Raw genomic sequence first — 24,896 nt, 5'->3', positions numbered from 1 at the left:
CGGTCCACCTTGTATTTGGTCAGTTTTATATCACCATGTTGCCCAACTTCGTCTCCTCCAAGGAGCATTAGCATCTTACTTACAGATTTTTTTCTCTATCATACCAAACATGATCAGATCCTCAGAATTCTGTGGACAGCTTAAAGGAAATAGTATAAGACCAAACCTAACTCAAGAGACTGTACTCTGCGTGATTAAAAGATTATTTAAGCAAGTATTTGTTTTCACCTGCAGTTTCCATATTGAGTATTATGAACATAAAGGAACACTGTGAATCAAATTAATACTGTAAGTCATTGTAGGTATAATTACTTGCTTTTTATATCCACCTAGAGTAAAATTGTCCACAGCAGTTTTAATAAGAAATGCTATTGAAGGCTTGCTGGTTTCATACTCTAACATGACACCAATATGCTTGATTTTCCACTGTTTTGTGGAAGGATGGATTGCAAGTTTCCATTGAGAATTATTCCTAGTCAATTAAAAAAATTTTTTCAATGTTTCTATTATTTTTGAGAGAGAGAGAGAGAGAGAGAGAGAGAGACATGGCATGAGTGGGGGAGGGGCAGAGAGAGAGGGAGATACAGAGTCTGAAGCAGGCTCCAGGCTCTGAGCTGTCAGCACAGAGGCCAACTCAGGGCTCCAACCCATGAACAATGAAATCATGACCTGAGCCAAAGTCAAACGCTTAACCCTCTGAGCCACCCAGGTACCCCCTGGTCAATTCTTGATGATGTCAGAGAAGATTTCTTGATTAACAAATGACAATGATACATGTATATTGCTATTAATGATGGTAAGCTCAATGACATTGAGTTATCAAACAAAAAAAAATAAATAAACTTTGACTATAAAATGGTGGGTCCCATAGATTTTCTGATATCTTACAATTAAAAAGAATTATTCACTTCTCAGTCATTTAGAAAAACTGACTTTTGTGATAAATGACATAATATAAAAGAATTTGAAGAAAAATCACAATTTCTTTTTATTCTTCTAACTCATTTGTTTGAGAGGGTAAGGCATAAATCAATATGTATTTTTGTAATATATTTTTCTCATTATCCATTGCAAATTTATATATTTTTATAGTTTTTCTATATAAATCATAGGGTTTATTATTAACAGTTTTCTTTTTGCTATCACCATAAACGTGGTTGTCAGTAGCTTAGCACCCATGAGTAACCTAGCAACAAGTCAGCTTTCTAGCAAGTAAGAAATAAATGCAAACAAAGTATTATGGAAAAAAGCAGTTCAGTTTCAGAATATTAGTGCATGTATACTGTTAACAATCAAGATGAAATCTTCTAATTTGGGGGAAATTGCGTGACAATAGGTATTGAGTTTTCTAGTAAATGATACAATGCCAGTGAAATCTTGTCTCCTTCATTCAGAAAAAAAAAAAAAATGGAATCTATTTCAGACTGCAACACTGTTGACTAGGTAACTGAATATATGTGTCTTCCCTGGAAGCCTATTCATTACAGATTAGATGAGAGGAGTGTCTTGGCATGTTTTCACTATGTGGTAGATGAGTTTACTAGATGGAGTTTCAACAATAAACCTTCCTGACAGTGATGCATTGTTAATCTCTTAAATAGGTTTAGAATAAATGTTTTATTTTATTTTGAAAGGGTTGTGATTATAGTACTGAACTTTTGGAGGGATCTTTTTCTTGGAAATACTGTAAAACATTCCACCTTGTGTTTCACATGCTGAGACTTTGGTATATTTAATATCAGTTTCTTTTGGTGAAATTTAACTTATATAATTACTGTTTATTTTCACTGAGAAAATAGCTCTCCTGTGTTTAGTTGTCAGGTCATAAAGGAGGTATATCAGGTATTGGAGAAAAGCTGTAGCTTTATAGGATCATCATTTGCATGATGAATAGACCCAGGTAGGGAGGGAAATGCATACTGGTGAATACCTTCCATTAAATGGCACAGCTTCTATTCTGTGCCACAGCCAGAATTACTTGGCCTTTCTCAATCTGACGGGCAGTTCACTGCACTTCAAGAAATCTTAGTGCCCCATGGAAGATTTAGGTAAGGGACAGAAGGATAGGATATGAGCTGAACATACGATTGTGCATTTAAAATGAATGCATAGAATTGTAGAACTAGAAAGCATCTTCTCTCTGGCGAAGATTACTTTTCCCCAAATCCCTCAAGTTTTACGTTATTTTTAAAATATAGCCTTAAATGAATGACTTGTTTGTTACTATAATCACGATTGGGATATGAGCTCAACTCTGACATGTTTCCCTCAGTAGCCACACAAATCTCTCTTCTTTGGGGAAGAGGAGAATAAAAATCATGAGATCCTTAAAGAGAGGGCCAAACCAGATGGTCTGACTTCATCTGTATGTGAGACCTTTGGTCACTTACATTATTTGGATTGAAGTGAGTCATCTTAAATAAAGGAAAGAATATTCTTTACATGAGAAACATTTACCTACCCTTGAAGACATCTGACTACATTGAATAGATCAATTGCATGAATTTATATCCAAATGTCTTGACAGAATAATATGGTCTATATTGATGATGCTACTCATGATGGCTGTGGTTCTTGGTCAGTTGTTCAGAAAAGTGACATTTTAGATGTGACATATGCACATTAACTTCCCCTCCCAGCAGAGATGTTCACTGGGGTCATGTTGAAAAAATATCATCCTTTATTTTGGGAAGTTGAATTCCTAGAGGGCAGAGGTGATCTTATTTTTTATCCAGTGTGTAGTATAGTTCCTTATAAGCAATAAGCTTTAAACAGATGATTATTTTTTTGTAGATGTGTTACAAAGACCCATTACAGTCACTGAAAGTATATTAAAACAAACTACAGAATATGTGTTAGAAAGTGATGAAACACTAAAATAATATATGCCCTTGTAGAGGAAATAAAGCTTAAGGATCCACTAGGGACATAACTTAATTACCATGAAATATTGTTACATTGTGAAGTTGATCTAAAAGGAACTGTACTTGTTGTTGCAGGTTTGGTTACAAAAGTACGGCTACCTTCCACCAACTGACCCCAGAATGTCGGTGCTGCGCTCTGCGGAGACCATGCAGGCCGCCTTAGCTGCCATGCAGCAGTTCTATGGCATTAACATGACAGGAAAAGTGGACAGAAACACAATTGAGTAAGTAATGGCATCCACACTCTCACTTTTTTTGGTCCTCGAGCCCAACTAAGTAGTCGGATAAAGTTTAAGTGAATTCCACCAACCACGAGTGTAGCAATTTGTCTCATGTCTCTTTTCCTTGGAATTTGAACTGTGTTAACTCTACTCCCCTATGATGTCAGGTTTGTCAAAGCCCAATTTACTCCCCTGACTTTTGCAACACAGTTTCAAAATAGGGGGGAAGAAAGGAAAGAAACAATGAGAGTCAAAGTCAATGTACAGTTGAAGTCATTACAAGAGCTACAGGCACTGTTGTGTTGGAACCGGCTTGTGGTGTTGATGAGGACTTATTGTACACATCTCTCCCCTGTTAAGTAACATCATCTCAGTAGCTTGAAATTGACCAAAGTAGAAATATTGACACTAAGGAAAGTGGGAAACAATACAAATAAGGGCTTTTTTTTTGGAGGAATAGGGGTAAGGGTGTCAGAGAACCAGTTAACAGTTTATTAGCTTCCTATCAGTGGCAATTCTCTCTACATGAGTTCAATCAAGGAGAGGTTTACTGCAAGTCTTTTCCTTCAGTTTTTTACTAGCAAATGGCTTGTTTTTAACTCCTTAATGGGATTTGTTATTTTATTGACTGAGTCATCAGTCATTTGTTAATTTATTTATCCAACCAATAACTCATTAGTGGGCATTTCAAAGGTGAAAGAGGCATATAGAGATTCAGAAGACAGACTCTCTTGTTCAGAGGAACTTCAAGTTAACTGTGTAGCTAGACATAACCATAAATAATCTTACCACAGGTACACTGTGAGTTCTGTAACATTATGAAACAGCATTATTGTTTTTTGGACAGCAAAGGAGGAAGTGATTAATTCTTTCAGTGCAGGGAAGAATCATTTGTGTTTATTGAGTCCTTGATACTCACAAAGTAAATCTACTTCATCATTTAATATGATCATCATACATCAGCCCTCCACAGTAGGGAAGACAAGGATACATTTTTTTTTTCCTCTGTCTACTTTTTCAAATAAGGAAACAGAAAGTCAAAGGCTAGGTGAAATCCAGAGTAGTTACAGAATCCAGACCTTTTAATGTTTGGTTGGAAGGCTTTCTACTATTCCATGCTGTGGACCTTGAGAAATGACACATTTATTTTTCTTTTTAAACCTTAAATACCTGAAATATCTGTGCTCAGGTATGTATAATTTTCACATATTAAACTAATTAAATATATGATTTAAAAATTATTTTGGCCTTCTAATACTTACATCATTATATTAGTCATACTATTTCTATTTCATCAAGACTGGGAAAGCACATAATAAAAGGCTTGAAGATTAAATGTCAAAGCAGTTTGGAAAAATAAATGTATTACCTCTGCTAGCATTTTAAGAGATACATAAATATTAACTTTGGTATACATCTGGGAAAATAGAACCAAGAATTAATGTAGTGCATTCTGTAAGAATGAGAATCTTGTTATCAATATTGGGAATAGACTTGGATATTTTGAACCTGCTGCCCTCTGTTCATTGCAATTCTCCCTTAATAGTGTCCTAAATAAATACAGATTTAAATTAATTTTAATTAAAGTTGTAAATTAATTTTAAATATAGCCTATTAATAAGCAAAACCAGCAAATCCTGCATTTTATTGCTGTGTATAGTAGAGAATTCCATTTAAATTATACTTTTAATCCCAACATTTTACAAAGTGCCCTGGACAGCTTTTTTGCTCCCTCATGCAGGGCTGTTGTCTTCTGATCCACTTTCCTGGAATGGGTGACACAGTTTTTAAAAACACAATAAATTGATGGGGCACCTGGGTGGCTCAGTCATCGAAGCCTCAGACTCTTGGTTTCACTCAGGTCATGATCTCACTGTTGTGAGATGAATCACCTCTTGGGTCCATGCTGGGCCTGAGGCCTGCTTGGGATTCTCTCTGCCCCTCCCCTGCTAGCGTGTGTATGCATTCGCTCGCAAAATAAATAAACTTTAAAAAAATAACAATAAATTGAGAACTTGGGAAACAAACTCCTTTGATTCTGCTTACTACTAGATATTAAAATTCAGAAAGTAGGAGCACCTGGGTGGTTCTGTCAGTTAAGCATCTGACTCTTGATTTCTGTTCAGGTCATGATCTCGTGGTTCGTGGGTGTGAGCCCCGCATCGGGCTCTGTGCTGACAGCCCAGAGCCTGGAGCCTGCTTCGGATTCTCTGTCTTCCTCTCTCTCTCTCTGCCCCTCCCCGCTCACATTCTGTCTCACTCTGTCTCTCAAAAATAATAAACGTTAAAAAAAATTTTTTTAATAAAATAAAACAAAATTCAGAAAACAGAGTTCCGCAGAAAGTGGCATCTGTGTTTCCTGTGAGTTTTGAGAGCTCCTGCTGGTCATTGGAAGGACTCAAGATAGATAGGTTTGATTTCCTAAATCAAACCTGAGATAGCTGGGAAAAAAGTCTTTGTCAGGAGATGATAGAAGAAGAATGTGTGCAGGATTTATTTTGGCCCCTTGTGTTCAAAGGATCTGAACAGTTTTCAGTTGATCTTTGGCAGGACAACGCAAAATGCAAGGGTGGAGAGAAGGACAGTGGTCTTTTTCTGCCACACAGTGGCTTAAATTCCAGACCAGGAGAAATGATTGTGTCAATGTGTAGGAGTTACAGTAGCATTTTTGTGAATTATAGCATTGTAGAGAAAAGATCAACTCTATAGGTAACCCTTAACTTAAACACAACCAGTGTTTTGGTCTGTTTTCTTTAACCAAACTTTGTTCTAATTTAGTTTTTTCTTCTTTTTTTCGAATCGGAACTGCATCTTTTCCTTTACATAGAGTGTTATTCCTAGGTGAGTCCACCAAAGCCTCATTAAACCCTCATCATCGTCCCTTCCTAGACTGCCATGCTTCTTTTGTCCTTTATGGCACTTCCATTGTCACTCAGACTAGAAACCCTGTGGCTTCATTGGCCTCCTGTCTGGTTTTTTTCCACTGATGTATCTCCACTCGTGACATGTTGTTGCTCAGGGTACTCAGCTCAAATAATGTACTATTTTTGTAAGTATAAACCCTATAATCATGCTACTTAAGCAATTGTCTGTGCTTCTGTAATCTCAAATGAATGTGTAATAACAATCCATGCTGAAATTGTACTCTGTTATTTTACATGGTCAAATTATAAAGTATGAATTTTTATCTAAACCTTATTACGTAAAATATGGACTACAATTATAGACCTAAAATTACTCCTCAGTATTAAAATAATGTCTTAGGATTCATTTTCAGATGCTATAAACTTTTATCTAATTTTAGGCTCTTGTCAAGATCAATTGTTTTACATTAAATAATTATGTCCTCCTTTGTCAGACATCATTTGGTGTATTCAATCTAGAATTCATGGTTAATTAAAAGTAAAGATACAATTGTGGTAATCCCTATATTATGTTGAAGGAATTAACCATTTTTAAGCAACAGATTTAAGTATTCCCTAAATGGCATATTGCTTTTATGTTAGTTTTCATTGGTGTTGGAGAGATAGTAATGAATACTTATTCCCCCACCCCAAAATGAGCTCATAATCGTATGTTGCAATGGTTCTTTTAAATTTTGGGTTGCTTAGCTAATTTTTGTAAGCAAACTCACTTAAATTCCTTAATAAGTGAAGCAATTTATGTTATGCGTAAAAAAAGATTATATTAAGCAAGGAAAGAAAAAGCTAGCAAGGCAATAATGAAAATGAGTCTAATGTGTTTTTACAATATTAATGGTAGGTATTTTTAAATTTTAATTCATCTCTTATGTGTGCACAGTATCATGCATTGAAGTATGGTTAATGAAGTATGATTTTAAGGTGACCTTTTTTATTTCTCTCCACATATATGCATACACATATATACACATATATGAACACACACACACATATATACATATATACATGAATACATAAATATTAGATGATCTGAGTAATTCTAATTTATTTAAATCATGCAAAGAAAGGGATCTTAATTAAAATGAATTTAAGACTGAATATGTAGCTTTTTTCAAATAATTTTTATGAAACTACAGTGGTATTTGAATTCTCCTAATTTGAGAATTGAAATATTTATTTAGATATATCAAGAACCATAAGCTTTGGGGCTTAATTTTCAATATGTTTCATGATTTTTACTCATTTGTCTAAATTATCAAGTTAAGACTCCCTTTCAATCTACATATACAAGATAGGTTCATCAGTAATTAAATTTCTTTTTTTTTTATTTCTGAATATAACAATGGTACTCAATCAGTATAACATTATAAGATGGACCAATCCCTTTTTTGGTAACTCCCTAAGGATAGTTGATAGCTAAATCAGCATACCTACATTTTGAACCCTAAGTTAATTTACTTTTAAAAAAATCTTCACAATTCCTGGACTTGATTGTCTGAGGACAAACAATATCTAAGGATTTTTAAAGTAATGAAAATAAGGGGCGCCTGGGTGTCTCAGTCTGATTAAGTGCCTGACTTCGGCTCAGGTCATGATCTCAGTTCTGAGTTCAAGCCCTGCGTCGGGCTCTGTGCTGACAGCTCAGAGCCTGGAACCTGTTTTGGAGTGTGTGTCTCCCTTGCTCTCTGCCCCTCCCCTGTTCACTCTCTGTCGCTCTCTCTCAAAAATAAATAAGCATTAAAAACACTTTTTTTAAATAAATAAACTAATAAAAATAAGCGTATTTAAAAATATGTAAAATGATCTTTTGAGGACAACTATAAATAGTAGATGCTACTCTTACCTTTCATTCGACATGGAAAAGCCCGGAACCGAAAACTGTTAACTATATGACGCGGATGAACCTTGTTCTTACCTTACTAATTCGTAAGTCACAAAATATAATTTTGTGAGTGGCTGCTCTTCTCATGGTTAAAGTAAATATGTGTGCACAGTCACTGTGTGGTACAAATCCCTACTCCAAGGGACACCATTCCAATTGCATGTATTTTATTGAAGTGCCATCTTCCTGCAGCCCCACTACAGGGCCACCAGTTGTGTGGATTAAACTTGAAGGCATCATTCAGAGTCATGTGGGTGGCCCTATATATTCAAGTCATGTGGGTGACTTGAATACCCAACTCATTGAAAAAAAATTACTGAAACCAGTGAAGCAGTGAACACTGTCTCGTATATAGTGACTCTTATTACTATATACAAATTTGTTTAGAAGTTTGTGGCTACTTTATTTTCATAAAATAAAGTATCTGTTGGTATCTGTATTATCGAAACCCCAGGATATCCCTGTTTTGAATAACAAAGTATGTTAACACATAGGTTAAGGCGAACTGAAACATGTTGATATCAGTTGACTGCTACTGCTGTTGCTTCTAAGAGTACAGCCACTTCCTGATATTTGTAGAATAATAATTATTATAAGTTAATAATCATAGCAGTTACTGTTTGCCAGGCACTGTTCTAAGTGTTTTACATGATTTAACTAATTTAATCCTCACAATTACTCAATAATATTATCACTTCCAGTTTGTAGATGAGGAAGTGGAGAAATAGAGACAGTAGTCTGACCAATGTCACGGGGCAGGTGAGTTGGTGGAGGTAAGGTAGGAACCGTAGCAGTCTAGCTCTAGGATCTCTGCTCCTCACTTTTACAATATAGCTCCTTCTTTTCTTTTCTTTTCTTTTCTTTTCTTTTCTTTTCTTTTCTTTTCTTTTCTTTTCTTTTTTCTTTTCCTTTCTCTTTTTTTCTCTTTTTTCTTTCTTTCTTTCCTTCTTTCTTTCCTTCTTTTTTTCTTTCTTTCAGAGAGAAAGAGACAGCAAGCAGGGGAGAGGGGCAGAGGGAAAGAGAGAGAAGACAGTCTTAAGCAGGCCCCATGCCCAGCTGCAGAGCCCGACACAGGGCTCATTCCCACGACCCTGGGATCATGACCTGAGCTGAAATCAAGAGTCAGGTGCTCAACCCACTGAGCCACCCAGGCGCCCCTATAACTCCTTTCAAGAGCACTGATTTTAGATATTTTTCCTTTTTAAGTTAAGCTAATTTAAATAAAGCCATTAATGATCTATGCAACTAATTGAAAAATGCTCTCGGTTCTAAACAATTAAATCAATACTGAAAATCGATATTATATTTATGAAAACTGAGGAGGTACTATTATTTACACCTTGTAAGTGTCAAATAACTTTCTTGTGGCTCCCTCTCTCCCCCAGTACCCATTCTCATGTCTTTGCTTTGGAATACCAACTTAAAATTTTTAGCAAATGAGTCCGTAATGAAGCACATGTGTATGAGCTGTGTGTTGACACACAGAAAAAATAAGTATGTTTTAGCAATGGCACTTTCACCAAAAAAAGCACTGTTTGAAAATAGTGTGCACGTGTGTTTGCATACACATAGGCTCTCTTCAACCCATGTTTCTTTCTTGTGATATAGCCGTTACCTTACGTGAAACTATTAATCCAATCTGTTCTACTTGTAGGTTTAGAGTTTTGCATTCTCATGTTATTATGGGGTTTATCAAATTCATATATGAATGCAACTAACACATGGTACATGATATATAGAAATAAATCCCAGTGCCAGTCTCGACCTGAATAACAATATTAACATGCCAATTTTACCATTAGTATTAGACATTTAATTTCTTGGTGAGTACTGTTAAATGTTAATCGTTATTTTTATCCACAAAGCACTTTAAAAATTGTAGTAGAAAGAACCTGACTGCTTATGAGATTAAAGAATAATTTAAATGTTTGGAGTCACATAAGAAACCTGAAGACCAATTTAGCTGAGATACTGTGTGTCTTATTCAGTGGCTTGATGTGCTTCAATCATATTTGGGGATTTTACAAATTTTAATATATAATACCTGCCAATATCTCTTTGCTAGAATATTTGGATACAAATATTGATGAAGTTAACATAGAGTGTTCTCAACCTGACCAACCTTTATTAGGACTTCTTTGCATTAAATTACTGATTGGTATTAGATCATTCCTGTTCTTATGTTTATTTCTTACACTTAAGTTATCTACTTTATGATTTGGTTTTATATAAAAGTATGTACACAATGTCCATGCAGTAAGCATTTGCTCAAGGCACAGACCTGGAAAGAGTTACAAAGTCTTCAAGCAACATGGATAGTAGGGAGATCACCATGTGCAAAAAAGATACGCAGACTCAATCTATTTGCTTCATGTTCCTTATTGGAGACTTTACTGGGTATTGGCCCCATACCTGGCTCTCTGCCCTGACTCAGGACGGCGGACAATAGAGACACAAATCAGAATACGGAGTATAATCCATGCTGTGTTGCGATTGTAAACTGTACCTATATGAGTTGCATAATGAAGGATGTTTAGGATTCTCAGTGTGAAAAGAGAGAAAAAGTTATTCCAGACAGACGTCACTACATAGAAAGGTAGAAAGAAGTTTACTTCTTTAGTAACCTGAATGGATCTTGGGAAGTAGGGAGACAGGGTATCCTCCCTAAGTAGGCCTGAATCAGATTCTTTCTATATAAGTGTTTCCTGCCCAGAGCATGTAGAGAAAACATCTGTGCTCTGGAAAGATTTATCTTTAGGAGCAAGAAGGAAAGCTTTTAGACAGCGAGAGAGAAAGAAATTTGGAAACAAGAGAGACAGCCTCCTGATTGATTAGAGGAGACTGAGGAAAGAGCAGTGGTGGATATTACCTAGGTATTAGCTTGGGCATTAGAAGGAGGTTAAGACTTTTGGCTGAAATAAGGCATCAGAGGAATTGGTACAGATCTGGGGTAAGAAAATTATAATTTTTTATTACATGTAAAATTAGAAATAATGACAGGGTATCTTGGAAGAGATGTGACAGCTCTTAACCCGTTATATAGTATTTTTTTTTTTAATCATGGTTGTCCTTCCTATAGACTGTAAACTCAACAAGGGCCTTTTGCCTTGTTTATCTTTTCAGCCACACTTTTTCTTTATATCTCATAACATGTTGTGAAAGCTGAAAAATATTATAAGATGAATGAATAAGGATGGAATGAGTAAATAAATGTAACTAGTAGTTGGAACATAAGAAAAAATATATATTTAATGGGCAAAAGCCTAAGAAACATATAAAGAATTCAGCAGAGATATCTTTCAGCACAAAAATTTAATACTCATCCATAAAAACCCTATCCTTTGGAAGATGCAATGCTTCACTGAGAAAAATTTTACTAGATCCAACATATGAATAACTTAAAATGGAAATTTATATCAGTAAATTTAATTTTCTTTTCAATTGTTAACTTCATCTTTTAATTTTATTGATTACTAAAGTAATTTTAAACAATATATCCTCATTGACAATACATTTTATCCTGATAATAGGTAACACCATTTTGTGAAATTTTATCCCCTTATCCATTTCAAAATTATTTCTCTTCCCAGAGTGAGAACTTAAATATTTTTCTTAGCAAAATGTAAATGTAACCACTTCCCGCATTTGGTAAATTTACTCATATTTAATAATTATATATTGTTTATTCTGTTAGTACTTTCAGTGAGATAAGTAAGCATAAATACCTGCCTTAGGAATATTATAATTTTTGCTGAGAGTGTAATTAATGAAATATCCATATATAAAAGCCACTTATCATATTAAACCCACCATTAATGCTTAATATTTCCATGTTAAATCTATATCTATGCCCTATAATATGTAATAAAAATTAATAATTTTTCATTAAAAATTACAAAGTTTCCCTATCCATTTATTCATTGAATATCTTTTATATTCCGGGGTTTGTACCAGGCACCAGGATTATACAGATGCCCTGCCCTTGAGTGTTTTACAGGCTAGTGAAATATGTCTCAAAAAAACTGGTTTAGGAATGCTCTGGGAATATTATTTAAAAGTAGAAGATCTCCATTCTCCACTCTACGGAGTTTGATCCGTAAGGGCCATATCACCTCTTAGGAGTTTGGAGACTTTAATAAAGGGAAAGAGAGATTTCTGAAGTAACTCCACAATGCATTTTAGACTAGGATGGAATTTGTGAAGTCTGATAATTGCAATGTCTACATTATTACTAGGAAAAAAAGAGAGAGAGAGAGAGAGAGGGAAACTTTCTTCAGTGCTTACTGGAAAATTGTCATCTTTCTTAAAAAGCAGAAGTCATGATTTCATTGTTGCATGAAGTCATTATTATAAGCACTGATTAGCTGATTTATCCATGTAACATGTAAACTATTCTTTCATTTTCCCCAAATGGACATCTTTTGATAGTCATCTCTCCAGTCAATTATTTTCCATTTAAAGAGCATAGAAATGATAAAGTATTTGGTGAAATACAACGAAAATTGATTCTTTTCTCATTTCTACTTGCTGAAGCATGTAGCACCGTGAACTCTGCTTTAGCTTTGCAATTGATAAATTAAATGTGTTAATGAATGGTAAAGCCATTTTTTGAGTCACTAAAGAAACACTTCTCAAAATCATGATAATCTTTCTTTTTAGATAAGAAGCAAGACTACATAGAAAACAGGACAATGGTAAAAAGAGACTCTTAGAAAAGTTACACAACTGTATCTTGTATAAGTGTTAAAAAATTAGTAAATCAAAAAGCATGTCATTTTCCTAAGATAATTATGTTAAACCTTATTTGTGTGATATTAAACCTCATATCCAGAAAAAAAAATTAATCATTGAATTTAGTTATTACTAATTTAAAGCAAATGGATGTTGCTTAGAAATTGGGATAATGAGCAAAGTAAAAAGAAAAATTCGAGAAAGGCAAATGTTATTTAAACAGTTTACTTCTATGTAAGCTGGAAGAGAGAATAGCATATACCTTCTTGAATCCTGAAATTTAGGGTTATTTAATAGATTTTAAAAATTGTTGAATGTTCAAGTTGGAAGACACCTTAGTGAAAATTTGTTTTTTAAAGTCTCATTCTATGAATGAGACTAGGGATTAATGACTTGCCCAAGATCACAGATCTTGTTAAAAACAGATTCTAGTTAGAAGCTTAAGAGGACTTCAGTCTATAGTAAGCTCAAAGTAAATTAGAGAGACAAAAAATATCTAAGAGAGCTGAGTTCAAAACCAACGATTCTTGATCATTCAGGGGAAAAAATAATGCTTTCTACTTGGGTTCAAACTGCATGAAAATTGACAATTTTCTTCTTTAGGTTTTCCCATTTTCATCATCACTGTCATTGGTTAACTTCCCAACTGATTTCCTTTTGAAATGAATGATGAGAGTTGTTGGTAACTAACCGGAAAACCCTGCTTTTTGCAGCTGGATGAAGAAGCCTCGATGTGGCGTACCTGACCAGACAAGAGGTAGCTCCAAATTTAATATTCGTCGAAAGCGATATGCATTAACAGGACAGAAGTGGCAGCACAAACACATCACTTACAGGTATGAGAACTAATGAGGAATTACTGTTTTTTTCCATTTTTTCACAACCATTTATTTTGACATTTTGTTGGCCATCTTATGCACATTGACCACGTGGTAACATATAGGAATATGATGTTGACATAGGGAACTGAGACCTGCAATCAAGAAGAGAATAAATTGGCCATTTGGAGTCCTTGTAAACATTTCTTAAATTCTAGATCTTTTTTGTAAACTATGTCTTCAAGCTTCTTGAAAGTACCAAATCCTGAGCAACTCTGAGATGAATATTTTACACATTGACATTCTTTAATAAGGATTCATAATCTAAAAAGTAATCAAATAATAAAGTTTACAAATAATTGTCTTTGAAGCAAAATGTCTTTGACTCTATTAATTAACTTTTAGTATCAGTCCAAACATTTTACTTTCTATCTTTTTGGGAACAGTGCAGTTGGATCATCGTTTCTTGTTTTGTCTCTACTGAAGGACGCCGAAGGGATGCCAGTGTCTTCCATCCTGGAGTGACCATTGCTGCTAACAGAGATGTTTCTAGTTATTCATTAATTCATTGAACAACTGTCTATTGGGTCTGTGTTTGAACAAAAACAATTCTAGGCCCTGTGGTTATAGAAATAAGTAGAACACGGGTCTCCATTCGTTCTTTTGGAATTTGCAGTCCTGTGGATAAATTCATCAATCATATAAATGTGATGCCTGTTATGAAAGGGAAGGAAGAGAAACTTATAAAAACAGGGCCGTCTAACCCATTCTAGAAAGCCAGAAAAGGTCTTCCTAAAGAAATGGCCTTTCAGCTAACCACCACAGGAAGAGAAAGAACTTGTTAGACTAAAGGGCAAGGAAGGGCAGGACACTTCAAGGGGAGGGTAGGATGCCAGGAGTTACACGAATAAAAGAAAGACATTTATAATTCTCATTCTTTGTATAAATAACCCTTCTCGTACACTTAAAGATAAAATTTAAGCCTCAGTATATAGATTTTCTACCAATACATCTGGTTTGTGCCATTTGAACTTATTTTAGTTATTTTGAGAACACTTTTCAGTGTTATTTTATATTCTTTCGCTAATCCTCCCAGATAGCATGCTCCTAGAATTTTGTGCAACCTATTCCAGTTACTTCTGCAGATAAGAGAAATCAAGGAGGAAGCAGTCTTAAGTCAAGCCCATGTAGTAAATGTGAAGTGTTAGAAGAGTTCCTTAAGGGACAACAAGAACAGAAATACCTGCTACCTCTGCATCTAACAACATTGCACAGCTACTTAAAGTTGTAAGGAAATAAAAGATACAAGAATTTGTAAAGAAATAAAACTATTGTTAGTTACAGTTTATTTCACTTCCTATATAGAAAGCACTGAATAAACCCTAGACAATTTTCAGAAATACCTAAAGAATATGGTTAACTTAAAAAATAATACATTTCATGTTTAGATAAATTTTAGGTTTACAAAAACGTTGAGCAGATAATACAAGTAGTTCCCATATACTACATTGCCCACCACCACCTCGTGTAAACACTCATAGTTTCTCCTTCTATTAAGATCTTGCATTAGTGGGATCTGTTTGATACAATAGCTGTGCCAGTGTTGGTATGTTAATTCTAACTAAGGTGCACACTTACGGTAGGGTGCACTCTTTGTGCTGTAGTTTTATGGGTTTGACAAATGCATGATGTCAAGCAGCATTACAGTATCATCAGAATAGTTTTATTCTATTATATTGTATTCTAAAAATATTGTGTTATACTTCATCATCCCTCTTCTCCTCCATAACCCCTAGAAACTACTGATTGTTCTAATTTCTTTGTAATTTTGCTTTTCTGGAGTGTCATAGAGTTGGAACCATACCATACGTATATAGCCATTTCAGACTGCCTTCTTGCACTTAGCGATGTGCATTTAAGGTTCCTCCATCTTGTTTCATGCCTTGATGGCTCATTTCTTTCCTTACTGAGTAATATTCTGTGTATGGATGGGCCACTGTGTGTTTACCCATTCACCTATTGGAGCCTTATTGGTTGCATACAGTTTGGAGCAGTTATGAATAAGGATGGCATAAAAATTCATGGGCATGTTTCTATGTGGGCAAAGATTTTCAATTCATTTGGATAAGTACCCAGGAGTATAAATCGCTAATGATATGGTAAGACCGTAGTTAGTTTTGTAAGAAACTGCTGAACTGTCCTTATCCTTGGCATTACTCCCGGTAATAATTTAAAGTTCCTGTTGCTCTCCAACCTCACCAGCATTTACTGTTGTCAGTATTTTGGATTGTAACCATTCTAATAGATGTATCGTGGGATCTGATTGCTGTTTTAATTTGCAATTCCCTAATGATACATTATACTGATTATATTTTCATATGCTATTTGCCATCTGTACGTCTTCTTTGGTGAGATGTCTGTTTGGATCTTTCGACTAATGTTTTTGTTTTTTTTTAATCTTTTTAATATTTATTTATTTTTGAGAGAGACAGAGCATCAGTGGGGGAGGGGCAAAGAGAGGGGGACACAGAGAATCTGAAGCAGGCTCCGAGCTGTCAGCACAGAGCCCAACACGGAGCACGAATTCACAGACCATGAGGTCATGACCTGAAGCAAAGTCAGAAGCCCAACCGACTGAGCCACCTAGACGCCCTGTTTTGACTAACTTTTAATTGAGTTGCCGTTTTAAGAGCTTTTTTTAAAAAGAGTTCTTTATATATTTTAGATACAAGTCTTTTATCAGATATGTTTTCCAGTATGTTCTCCTAGTCTGTGACTTTCTTCTCATTCTTTTTACAGTGTCTTTTGCAGAGCAAAAGTTTTAATTTTAATAAAGTCCAATTTATCAATTATTTTTTCTTTTATTGTGCTTTTGGTGTTGTATCAGAAATATCATTTCCAGGGGCACCTGGGTGGCTCAGTTGATTAAGCATCTGACTGTGGTTCAGGTCACGATCTCCTGGTCTGTGAGTTTGAGCCCTGCGTCGGGCTGTGCTGACAGCTCAGAGCCTGGAACCTGCTTCAGATTCTGTGTCTCCCTCTCTCTCTGCCCCTCCCCCACTCACACTCTGTCTCTCTCTCTCTCTCTCTCTCTCTCTCTCTCTGTCTCTCAAAAACAAATAAAAACTAACTAACTAACTAAATAAATAAATAAATATAATTTCCAAACCCAGGATCACTTAGTTTTCCTTCTATGTTATCTTCTAAAAGTTTAATAATTTTGCATTTTCAATTAGGTCTATGATCAATTTTGAGTTAGGTTTTATTAAAAGTGTAAAGTCAGTGTCTAGATTCACTTTATGTGCATGTGGAAGTTCAGTTCCAGCACCGTGTGATGAAAAGACCATTTTTTTCTTCATTGCCTTTGCTCTTTGCCAAAGATCAGTTGACTTATATGTGTGGGTCAATTTCTAGGCTCTTTATTCTGTTTCACTGTCCTTTCTTTTTATTTGTAAACCAATATCACACTGTCTTGATTACTGAAGTTTTATACTAAGTCTTGATATCAGATAGTGCCAGTCTTCTGACTTTATTCTTCTTCAGTTTTGTGTTTTGGGGTCTCTTACTCTTCCATACAAAGTTTAGAATTAGTTTGCCTGTTCCTTCAAAAGAAATTGGTAGGGTTTTGATTGTGATGGTGTTGAATCTACAGATCATTTGGGAAGAACTAATATCTTAACACCATCGAGTCTTAATATTCATGAACATGAAACTCTCATCATTTATTTAGGTCTTTGATTTCTTTAATCCCAGTTAGGTTTTTGTTTGTTTGTTTGTTTGTTTTTACTTTTACTCATATAGATCTTAGGCATAAACTGTAGTCCAAGTGAGAGCCTATAACAACATACCATAGATTGAATGGCTTATAAGCAGCAGAAAATTACAGCTCACAGTTCTGGAGACTGGAAGTTTGAGATCAAGGAGTCAGTATGGTTGGGTGAGTCACAGACTTCACATGTATCTTCACATGGCAAAAAGGGCTAAGATCTCTGTGGGATACTGATCCCATTTATGAAGGCACCACCCTCATGACCTCAAGCACCTCCCAAAGGTCTCATCTTCTATTACCAGGGGGTTTGGGGGTTTTTTTTTGGGTTTTTTTTGGGGGGTTAGGATTTTAATATATGAATTATAGGGGAGATAAATATTCAGACCATAGTCATATATTTTAATAGATTTAGTCCTAAATATTCCTTTTATTTTTGGTACTGTTTACAGTATTGTGTTTTTAATTGCAAATTCCAAATGTTTGTAACTGATATATAGGAAAACAATTGGCTTTTGTATACTAGCTTTGTATCTTCCAATTTTGCTATAATCACTCATTAGTCCAGGATTACTTTGTTAATTCTTTGATATTTTATACAGAGAATAATATCACGTGAAAAAAAAGAGTTATATTTTTCCTTCCCAATCGGTGTGTCTTTTATTTCCTTTTCTTGTCTTAAAACTGAGACTGTCAGTCTAATGTTGACAAGGAGTGCTGAAGGCAAACATGATTGCCTTTTCCCCAGTCTTTAGGAGAAAAGCATCTAGTTCCTTATCAGTAAGTATGATGTTAGCTGTAAGCTTTTTTCTAGATGTTTATCAAATTGAAGAAGTTCCCTCTATTCCTAGTTTGCTGGAAGTTTTTATTATAAATGAGTGTTGGATTTTATGAACTGCTTTTCTTTGCTTTTTCTGCACCTATTGATATGATCATATGATTTTTCTTTAGCCTTTTAATGTGAAGGATTACATTAAGTGATTTTCAGTGGAACCAGCTTCTCATGCCTGTAGGGTAAATCCCACTTTGTCATAGTGAATAATTCTTCTTACACATTGTTGGATTTGATTTGCTAATTTTTTGTTGAGGATTTTTACACATATGTTCATGAGTAACACTGATATGTAGTTTTTCTGTCTTGTAAAGTCTTTATCTGGGTTACTTAACTCCATGAGTACTAGCCTCATGGAATGGGTTAGAAAGTGTTCCTCTACTTCAGTTTTCTGGAAGAGATTGTAGAGAATTGGTATGACTTCTAACAAAATGTTTAATAGACCCAATACAACCATTTGGGCCTCGTTCTTTTTTTTCATGTTTTTAAGGTTATTAATTTTTTTATTAAGTCTGCGTAATAGATGTAGTCCTGTTCAGATTATCTGTTTCTCTTTGTGTAAGTTTTTACAGATTGTGTTTTTCAAAGGAGTTGGTCCATTAAATCTGTGTTAGTCTGCTCAGGCTGCCATCACAAAATACCACAGCCTGGATAGTTTAAGCAACAGAAATTTAATTTCCCCAAATTTGGAGCCTGGAAGTCCAAGATTAACATGCTGTCGAGGTTAGTTTTGGTGAAGTTTCTCTTTCTGGCTTTCAGACAGCCACCTTCTCATTGTGTCCTCCTCTTACCTCTCCTGTGCATGTGTGGAGAGACAAGGAGATTTCTGCTATTTTTTTGTTTTGTTTTTTGTTTTTTGGTTTTTTTTCTTTTCTTACAAGGATGCCAGTCAAACCAAATTAGGACCCCATCTTGTGACTTCATTTAACCTTAATTACCTCTTTAAAGGCCCTATCTATAAATATAATTGGGGGTTGTGGCTTCAATTTATTTATGTCAGAGAAGACCTTGTAGATCATTAGGGAAAGAACGGGCTATTTTACTTGTTAAGTTTTTCTGTAATAAGTTGTTACCCATATGGAAAACAATGAAATAAGATTCTTACCCCAGACCATATAAAATTAGTAAATATTAATTGGATTAATGTGCATAATCAACTTTAGAACTACAAAACACACAACTCTGCCTACTGGTATTTATTGCTTTCATTTCAAGTAGTGTCCTTTTTCTCATCTCATTTCCAAACTTAACAGTGTACCTGTTTACTGTCTGTGCGTACTTAGGTACTGACTTACACCATTGGTTTAAGAAAAAAAGAAAGAAAGAAACTTAAGAGCCATCATGTTAAGAACTAATCATAATTCCGTTTATGCTATGTCCCTATACTGACAACTGTGTCAGCCAGTTTTGAATACTAAAATAATTATGTGTCTATCCCTGTAAACTTCTAGGTTATTGATAAACTCATCATGTGGTTATGAGTTCTATTTTGGAGTAAGAAAGATCTAGATTTGAATCCTGGCTCTGGCTTGCTACCTGTAAGACCAGAATCAAGCTACTTTATCTTCTAAGTTTCATTCTCCCTGTGTGCAAAATGAGTATTGTAACACTACCCACATCATAAAACCTAGGAGATAATTAAGTCAGATGATGGTGGGGAAAACTCCCAAAAAAACAGACAAACAAACAGAAGAACCCACTTCAGGACAGTGCTTGAAACATAGTGCTTAGGAAATGCCAACTATCATCTTAACTTTTTTTTTAAGTTTATTTATTTTGATGGAGAGAGAGTGCATGCACACAAGTGAGCAACGGAGAGACAGAGAGAGAGAGTGAGAGAGAGAGAGAATCCCAAGCAGGCTCCACGCTGTCAGTGTAGAGTCCGACACAGGGCTCAAACTCACAGTGAGATCATGACCTGAGCTGAAATCCAAGAGTCAGTTGCTCAACTGACTAAGCCAGCCTGGCGCTCCGTCTTAACTTGTTTTAATTCACCAGACAACAGAAATTGTTGAGAGTATTTTAATAGAATTACAGAAAGTTGAGGGCAAGAGCTAAGGATTTTAAATTTTAAAGTTAGTATATGTAGGGTGTTAAGTTGCCTTGTGTAAAGTAAGTACTGTATAAACATTTACTACTACTTTTATTACTATATTTAGAAAAATAAATACAAGATATTCTATTGAGGGAAAAAAAATTACTCTTTAAAAGGATAGTTGAAATGTGCCCTTACAGAATGCAGCCAGCAGTTGGAGTGGGGGTGGTTGAACTAGGTTTTATTTGATGGCAAACTCGTTATGAGCCAACAGCATCATATGGCTCAAAAAAGAATTGAAATGAACAGATTAGATTGATAGAAAGCAAAGTGTCCAAAGCAGTGATGATGCCAATTTTTCTCTTTGCTTTGCTGGCCAACCTTTACCTGATGTATCCTTTTTCTCTTCGGTCCACCACATTTCCAGCTGCTTCTTGACAAATTAAAGTACACCTTTAAAAAGGAAATCAAAATGCTAAGAGATCTTGAAAACAGGCTGCATGAGAAAGAGCTCAATATTAGAGCCAAGGATTCTCAAGATGATGGAAAAAATTATTTAAAGGAGAAAATTCCAGTTATTTTCAAATACTTAAAGGCTTTCGGAAGAACCTAATATTTTGAGCTGTTGGAAAATTAAATCATTCATCCTAAGTCTTCATCATCAGAAGCATATAAACCAAACAACTTATTCACTTGTCAGGGAAATTTGAGACCATTTGTGGAATGGTTGGAAAGTTAGATTATATAACTTTAAAATCTCTTCCTATCTTTAAAATGTGGAATTGGAAACAGCCTTCTATAATTATGTCACTTAAAGGGAATGTCTAGGCTCCCAGGCTTTCCACTTTAATGACCTCAGTGCAGGATACCTAGAAATGGGAACTTCTGCGATCGTACCAGAGGATCACATAAGTATTCTTAGAGGTCTATGTAACTTTGGCTGATGCATAATTTACATGCTGGTAATAATTGTCATATAAATACTGGTAGCCATTCATGTCTTACTTGCATCTTTATGATCAATTTTCTTTTGGCACATTTTGCTTCTTGGGTACTTAAGTGTTGTTCATTCAATAAGTGGTTATTGAACAGCATTATGTGACAGCACTGGCAATAGATGAGTTAAGTAAGACCCCCGCTCTCATGGAACACATAGTTGAATGTGGGAGACAGGTATTTAAGTGAATAATTGCAAAATAGTATATTTTATGTGACATCAAGACCTTACAGCATTTATTACATCAGAGACCATATCCATGTTATGCTCCCTAGAACCTAGAGTGGCTGCTGTGTATAATGCTCTCATTACATAGTTGTTGAATAAATTAATGAATTGTGTGTTTTATTCAAAACAATAATAGGAATTTAATGAATAACCTTATTTTTATCAATATTTTATATTTATTTATTTATTTATTTATCAATATTTTATCAATATTATTTCCCAAGTTTATTAAATATGGTATAATATATGCGTAGCCTAAATTCTTTTTCTTCATAAAATCTAAACTCCAAAATAATATTTTATGTAGTAAGTGTCCCAGGAGTAGGTTCTTAAACTGCCAGATCCAGCTGTTTTTTAAATTGTGTTATATTAACAAGGATTCATAATAATTAATGTGATACTATTATGTTATATTAATTAGTATTGACTCTCTTTGTATTTTCTCCTTTAGTTAACCTTGATTTTAAATACATGTTTTTGTGACTCCTGAAGTTACACACTAGAAGTTATTGTTTTACTTTAATAATATATGCAGAGAAAAGAAACCTAAAAGTTTTGAGCAATAATCAGTTCCTCCCCAGAAACATTTGTCATTATTCTCTTTAAACCCAATGAGGTCACTGAATTTGATGATGCTCTTGACTTCATAGAGAATTCAGGTTGTGTGTCTAGAGGATACATGACAGGCTGTGTAACAGACACTATTTAATAAAACCCGAAGTATACGTACTTTAGTCTGCCTTGCCTGAGAAACTAGTGTCTTGGGAAATAGCAAAATATTTAATGTAAGCTTTTCTAGAGGGAGAGACTCCATATTCAGTCTCTATTCTCTAACCATTTCTTCTACTTAAAGTAAAGCTGCATCAAGATACAAACATTATATGAATGAAAGTAAATTAGTCTATTTAGTTCTCTCTTGATAGAATATCATAATACATTCTGGATATGGATCTGACAATAATTTAACTATGTCAATTATGTTGATTATTTTTACTCTGTTATACTCCTAGCAATTATCTACTTTCTCAGTTACAATACATTCCATTTAGTTGCTAATCATTTTTCATAAAATGTTAGTATGCTTTTCTGACCAACTAATTTTTGTCTGTTGAATTGACTAAAGGCTATTTAGCTTTGTCCATATAAAAATAATTTTGACATAAGTACACACGCACACACAACTTCTGTAACTTAACTAGATGCTGAAGTATTCAGTTTTATTTATTTCAAAATTAGAGATAAAACATTACCCTAACTTTGAAAAAGGTTTATCACTCTCAAAATTTAAAGGGGAAATAATTACTAATATGTAGAGTTGTTATTAATTAAATTGGTATGGATCCAGTGATGTTAAAACTAGAGAATCCTTGAGGAGCCTGTGGGTGGCTCAGTCAGTTAAGTGCTGACTTCGGCTCAGGTCAGGATCTTATGGTCGGGGAGTTTGAGCCCTGCATAAAGCTCTGTGCTGACATCTCAGAGCCTGGAACCTGTTTTGGATTCTGTGTCTCCCTCTCTCTCTCTGCCCCTCCCCCATTCATGCTTTGTCTCTCTCAGTCTCAAAAATAAATAAACGTTAAAAAAGTAAAAAAAAAAAAAACTAGATAATCCTGACTTTTCATGGTCATCTTTAGGCACTGGGTAATATTTACTGTGCCACTCAAGTAACTAATTACACAGTTTACTTCATTTGAAAGGCAAAAAACCTTTCGCAAGGGCTTTGTTTCACATTTCTTATAACATCTATTCAAAAGAACAAATGTTTTATATTTTTACAGTTTACATTTATCTATTTTATAGAACTAATGAAGCAAAATAATTCCTACAGTGTCATCAATAAAGAAAACACACATACATTTTTCAGTAGGGTTTTGTTAGTAAAGACCTCATTTTCTCGAAATTTGCTATTTCTCTGAATATCAAATTCTCACACTTTTAAAAAAATTATCCTAAAGGAAATATAGTAAACTTAACATCTGACTTATCATTGTAAGATTTATGTTTCTATTGAGAAATATAAGGCAGAGTACAAGTTTCTTTTAATACACAATACAAATACCAAAATATATAGGTTTTTTTTCTTATTTTCATATTAGAGATAAAATAATGCTCTAACTTTGGAAAAGATTTATTACTCTGTGAAAACACTGAAGGGAAATACTCCATGATTAGTATGTAGAATTGTTATTAAATGAATTGGCATGGATTCAGTGCAGTTAAAGCTAGGGAATCCTGACTTGACACAGTTATCTTATAAGTCAGTTGACATGTTTCACTACCAATTGTTGTGATGAATAAAGAGGTCAAAAAATGCCCATTTGATCAGTTTTATTATAGGATTTTATAAGGCATGGTCATTAAAGATAACATTTATTAATTTTTTTAGGTAAAAGTTTCAAAATTTAGCAACATGAAAGTTTAAAAGACTCCGTGAAATGGCATAATGAAAAAAACTGATAAAGCCTTCCAAAAAATGAAATCAGTTGTCTTATTAGAATGAAAAATATGTTCGGGGCGCCTGGGTGGCTCAGTCGGTTGAGTCTCCGACTTGAGATCGGGTCGTGAGTTCACAGTTCCCGAGTTGGAGCTCCACATTGGGCCCTGTTTTGATAGTGCAGAGACTGCTTGGGATTCTCTCTCTTCCTCTGTCTCTGCCCCTCCCTGACTTGTGCGCGCACACACACACACACACACACACACACACACATTCTCTCTCTTTCTTTCTCTCTCTCTCTCTCTCTCTCTCAAAATAAATATTTAAAAAGACCAAAAAACAAAAAAGTATGTTCATTATAACTATTCTATTCACAGAAAAGCAAAGTAAAAACACTTTAAAATTAAATTAGCTTTATTAGGTTTTTCAAGCATAACCTTCATTGTATAGCATTTTTTGTTTTGCAAATATATATCTTAATAATTTTGAGCATCGTTAGAACTACTAAGGATAACAGTCTTATTATTGTTGATACCATATATCTCTGTGTTTATTCTTATTTCAATTATTAGTAAGTACAAACTACATCTCAATGGCATAAAAATTCCAAAAATTTTTTTTTGTTTGTGCATTGTTCAGAACTCTAACTTTGAAGTGCACTCATGTGTCTTGTATTTGTTAGTGGCATCACAAATATTGTGGTTCAGTATATTTTGGACGCCAATCAGGGCATAGCTTTGAAAAACACAGTGATGTGTTTACAAATCCAAAGGACACTTCACATTTATTATTCTTTACTATGTAGCTTCATTTTTCTCAGAACCATTATGTACTTATGTACATATCATACTAATGTTTTTTTTTCTTTTTTAAAACAAAATAGGGGCGCCTGGGTGGCTCAGTCGGTTAAGCATCCGACTTCGGCTCAGGTCATGATCTCACGGTTCGTGAGTTCGAGCCCCGCATCGGGCTCTGTGCTGACAGCTCAGACCCTGGAGCCTGTTTCAGATTCTGTGTTTCCCTCTCTCTGCCCCTCCCCCGTTCATGCTCTGTCTCTCTCTGTCTCAAAAATAAATAAACGTTAAAAAATTTAAAAAAAAAATAATAATA

The 24,896-nt window shown here is 34.7% G+C and overlaps 1 protein-coding gene across 1 annotated transcript in view; it reads left to right on the top strand.

The window, feature by feature from the left end:
* The window catches only part of MMP16 (matrix metallopeptidase 16), a 283,636-nt gene that overhangs the window by 136,666 nt on the left and 122,074 nt on the right, over positions 1-24,896 (top strand). The window contains exons 2-3 of the mRNA XM_007084324.3: positions 3,000-3,148; positions 13,393-13,515. Coding sequence (XP_007084386.1) covers positions 3,000-3,148; positions 13,393-13,515 — 272 coding nt within the window. The remainder of the gene's footprint in view (positions 1-2,999; positions 3,149-13,392; positions 13,516-24,896) is intronic.

This window comes from Panthera tigris, chromosome F2 (genome assembly GCF_018350195.1).
Source record: "Panthera tigris isolate Pti1 chromosome F2, P.tigris_Pti1_mat1.1, whole genome shotgun sequence".
In the NCBI taxonomy this organism is placed as follows: Eukaryota; Metazoa; Chordata; class Mammalia; order Carnivora; family Felidae; genus Panthera; species Panthera tigris.
The sequence above is the reverse complement of the archived record's forward strand: the minus strand, read 5'-3'. Positions and strand labels throughout refer to the sequence as shown.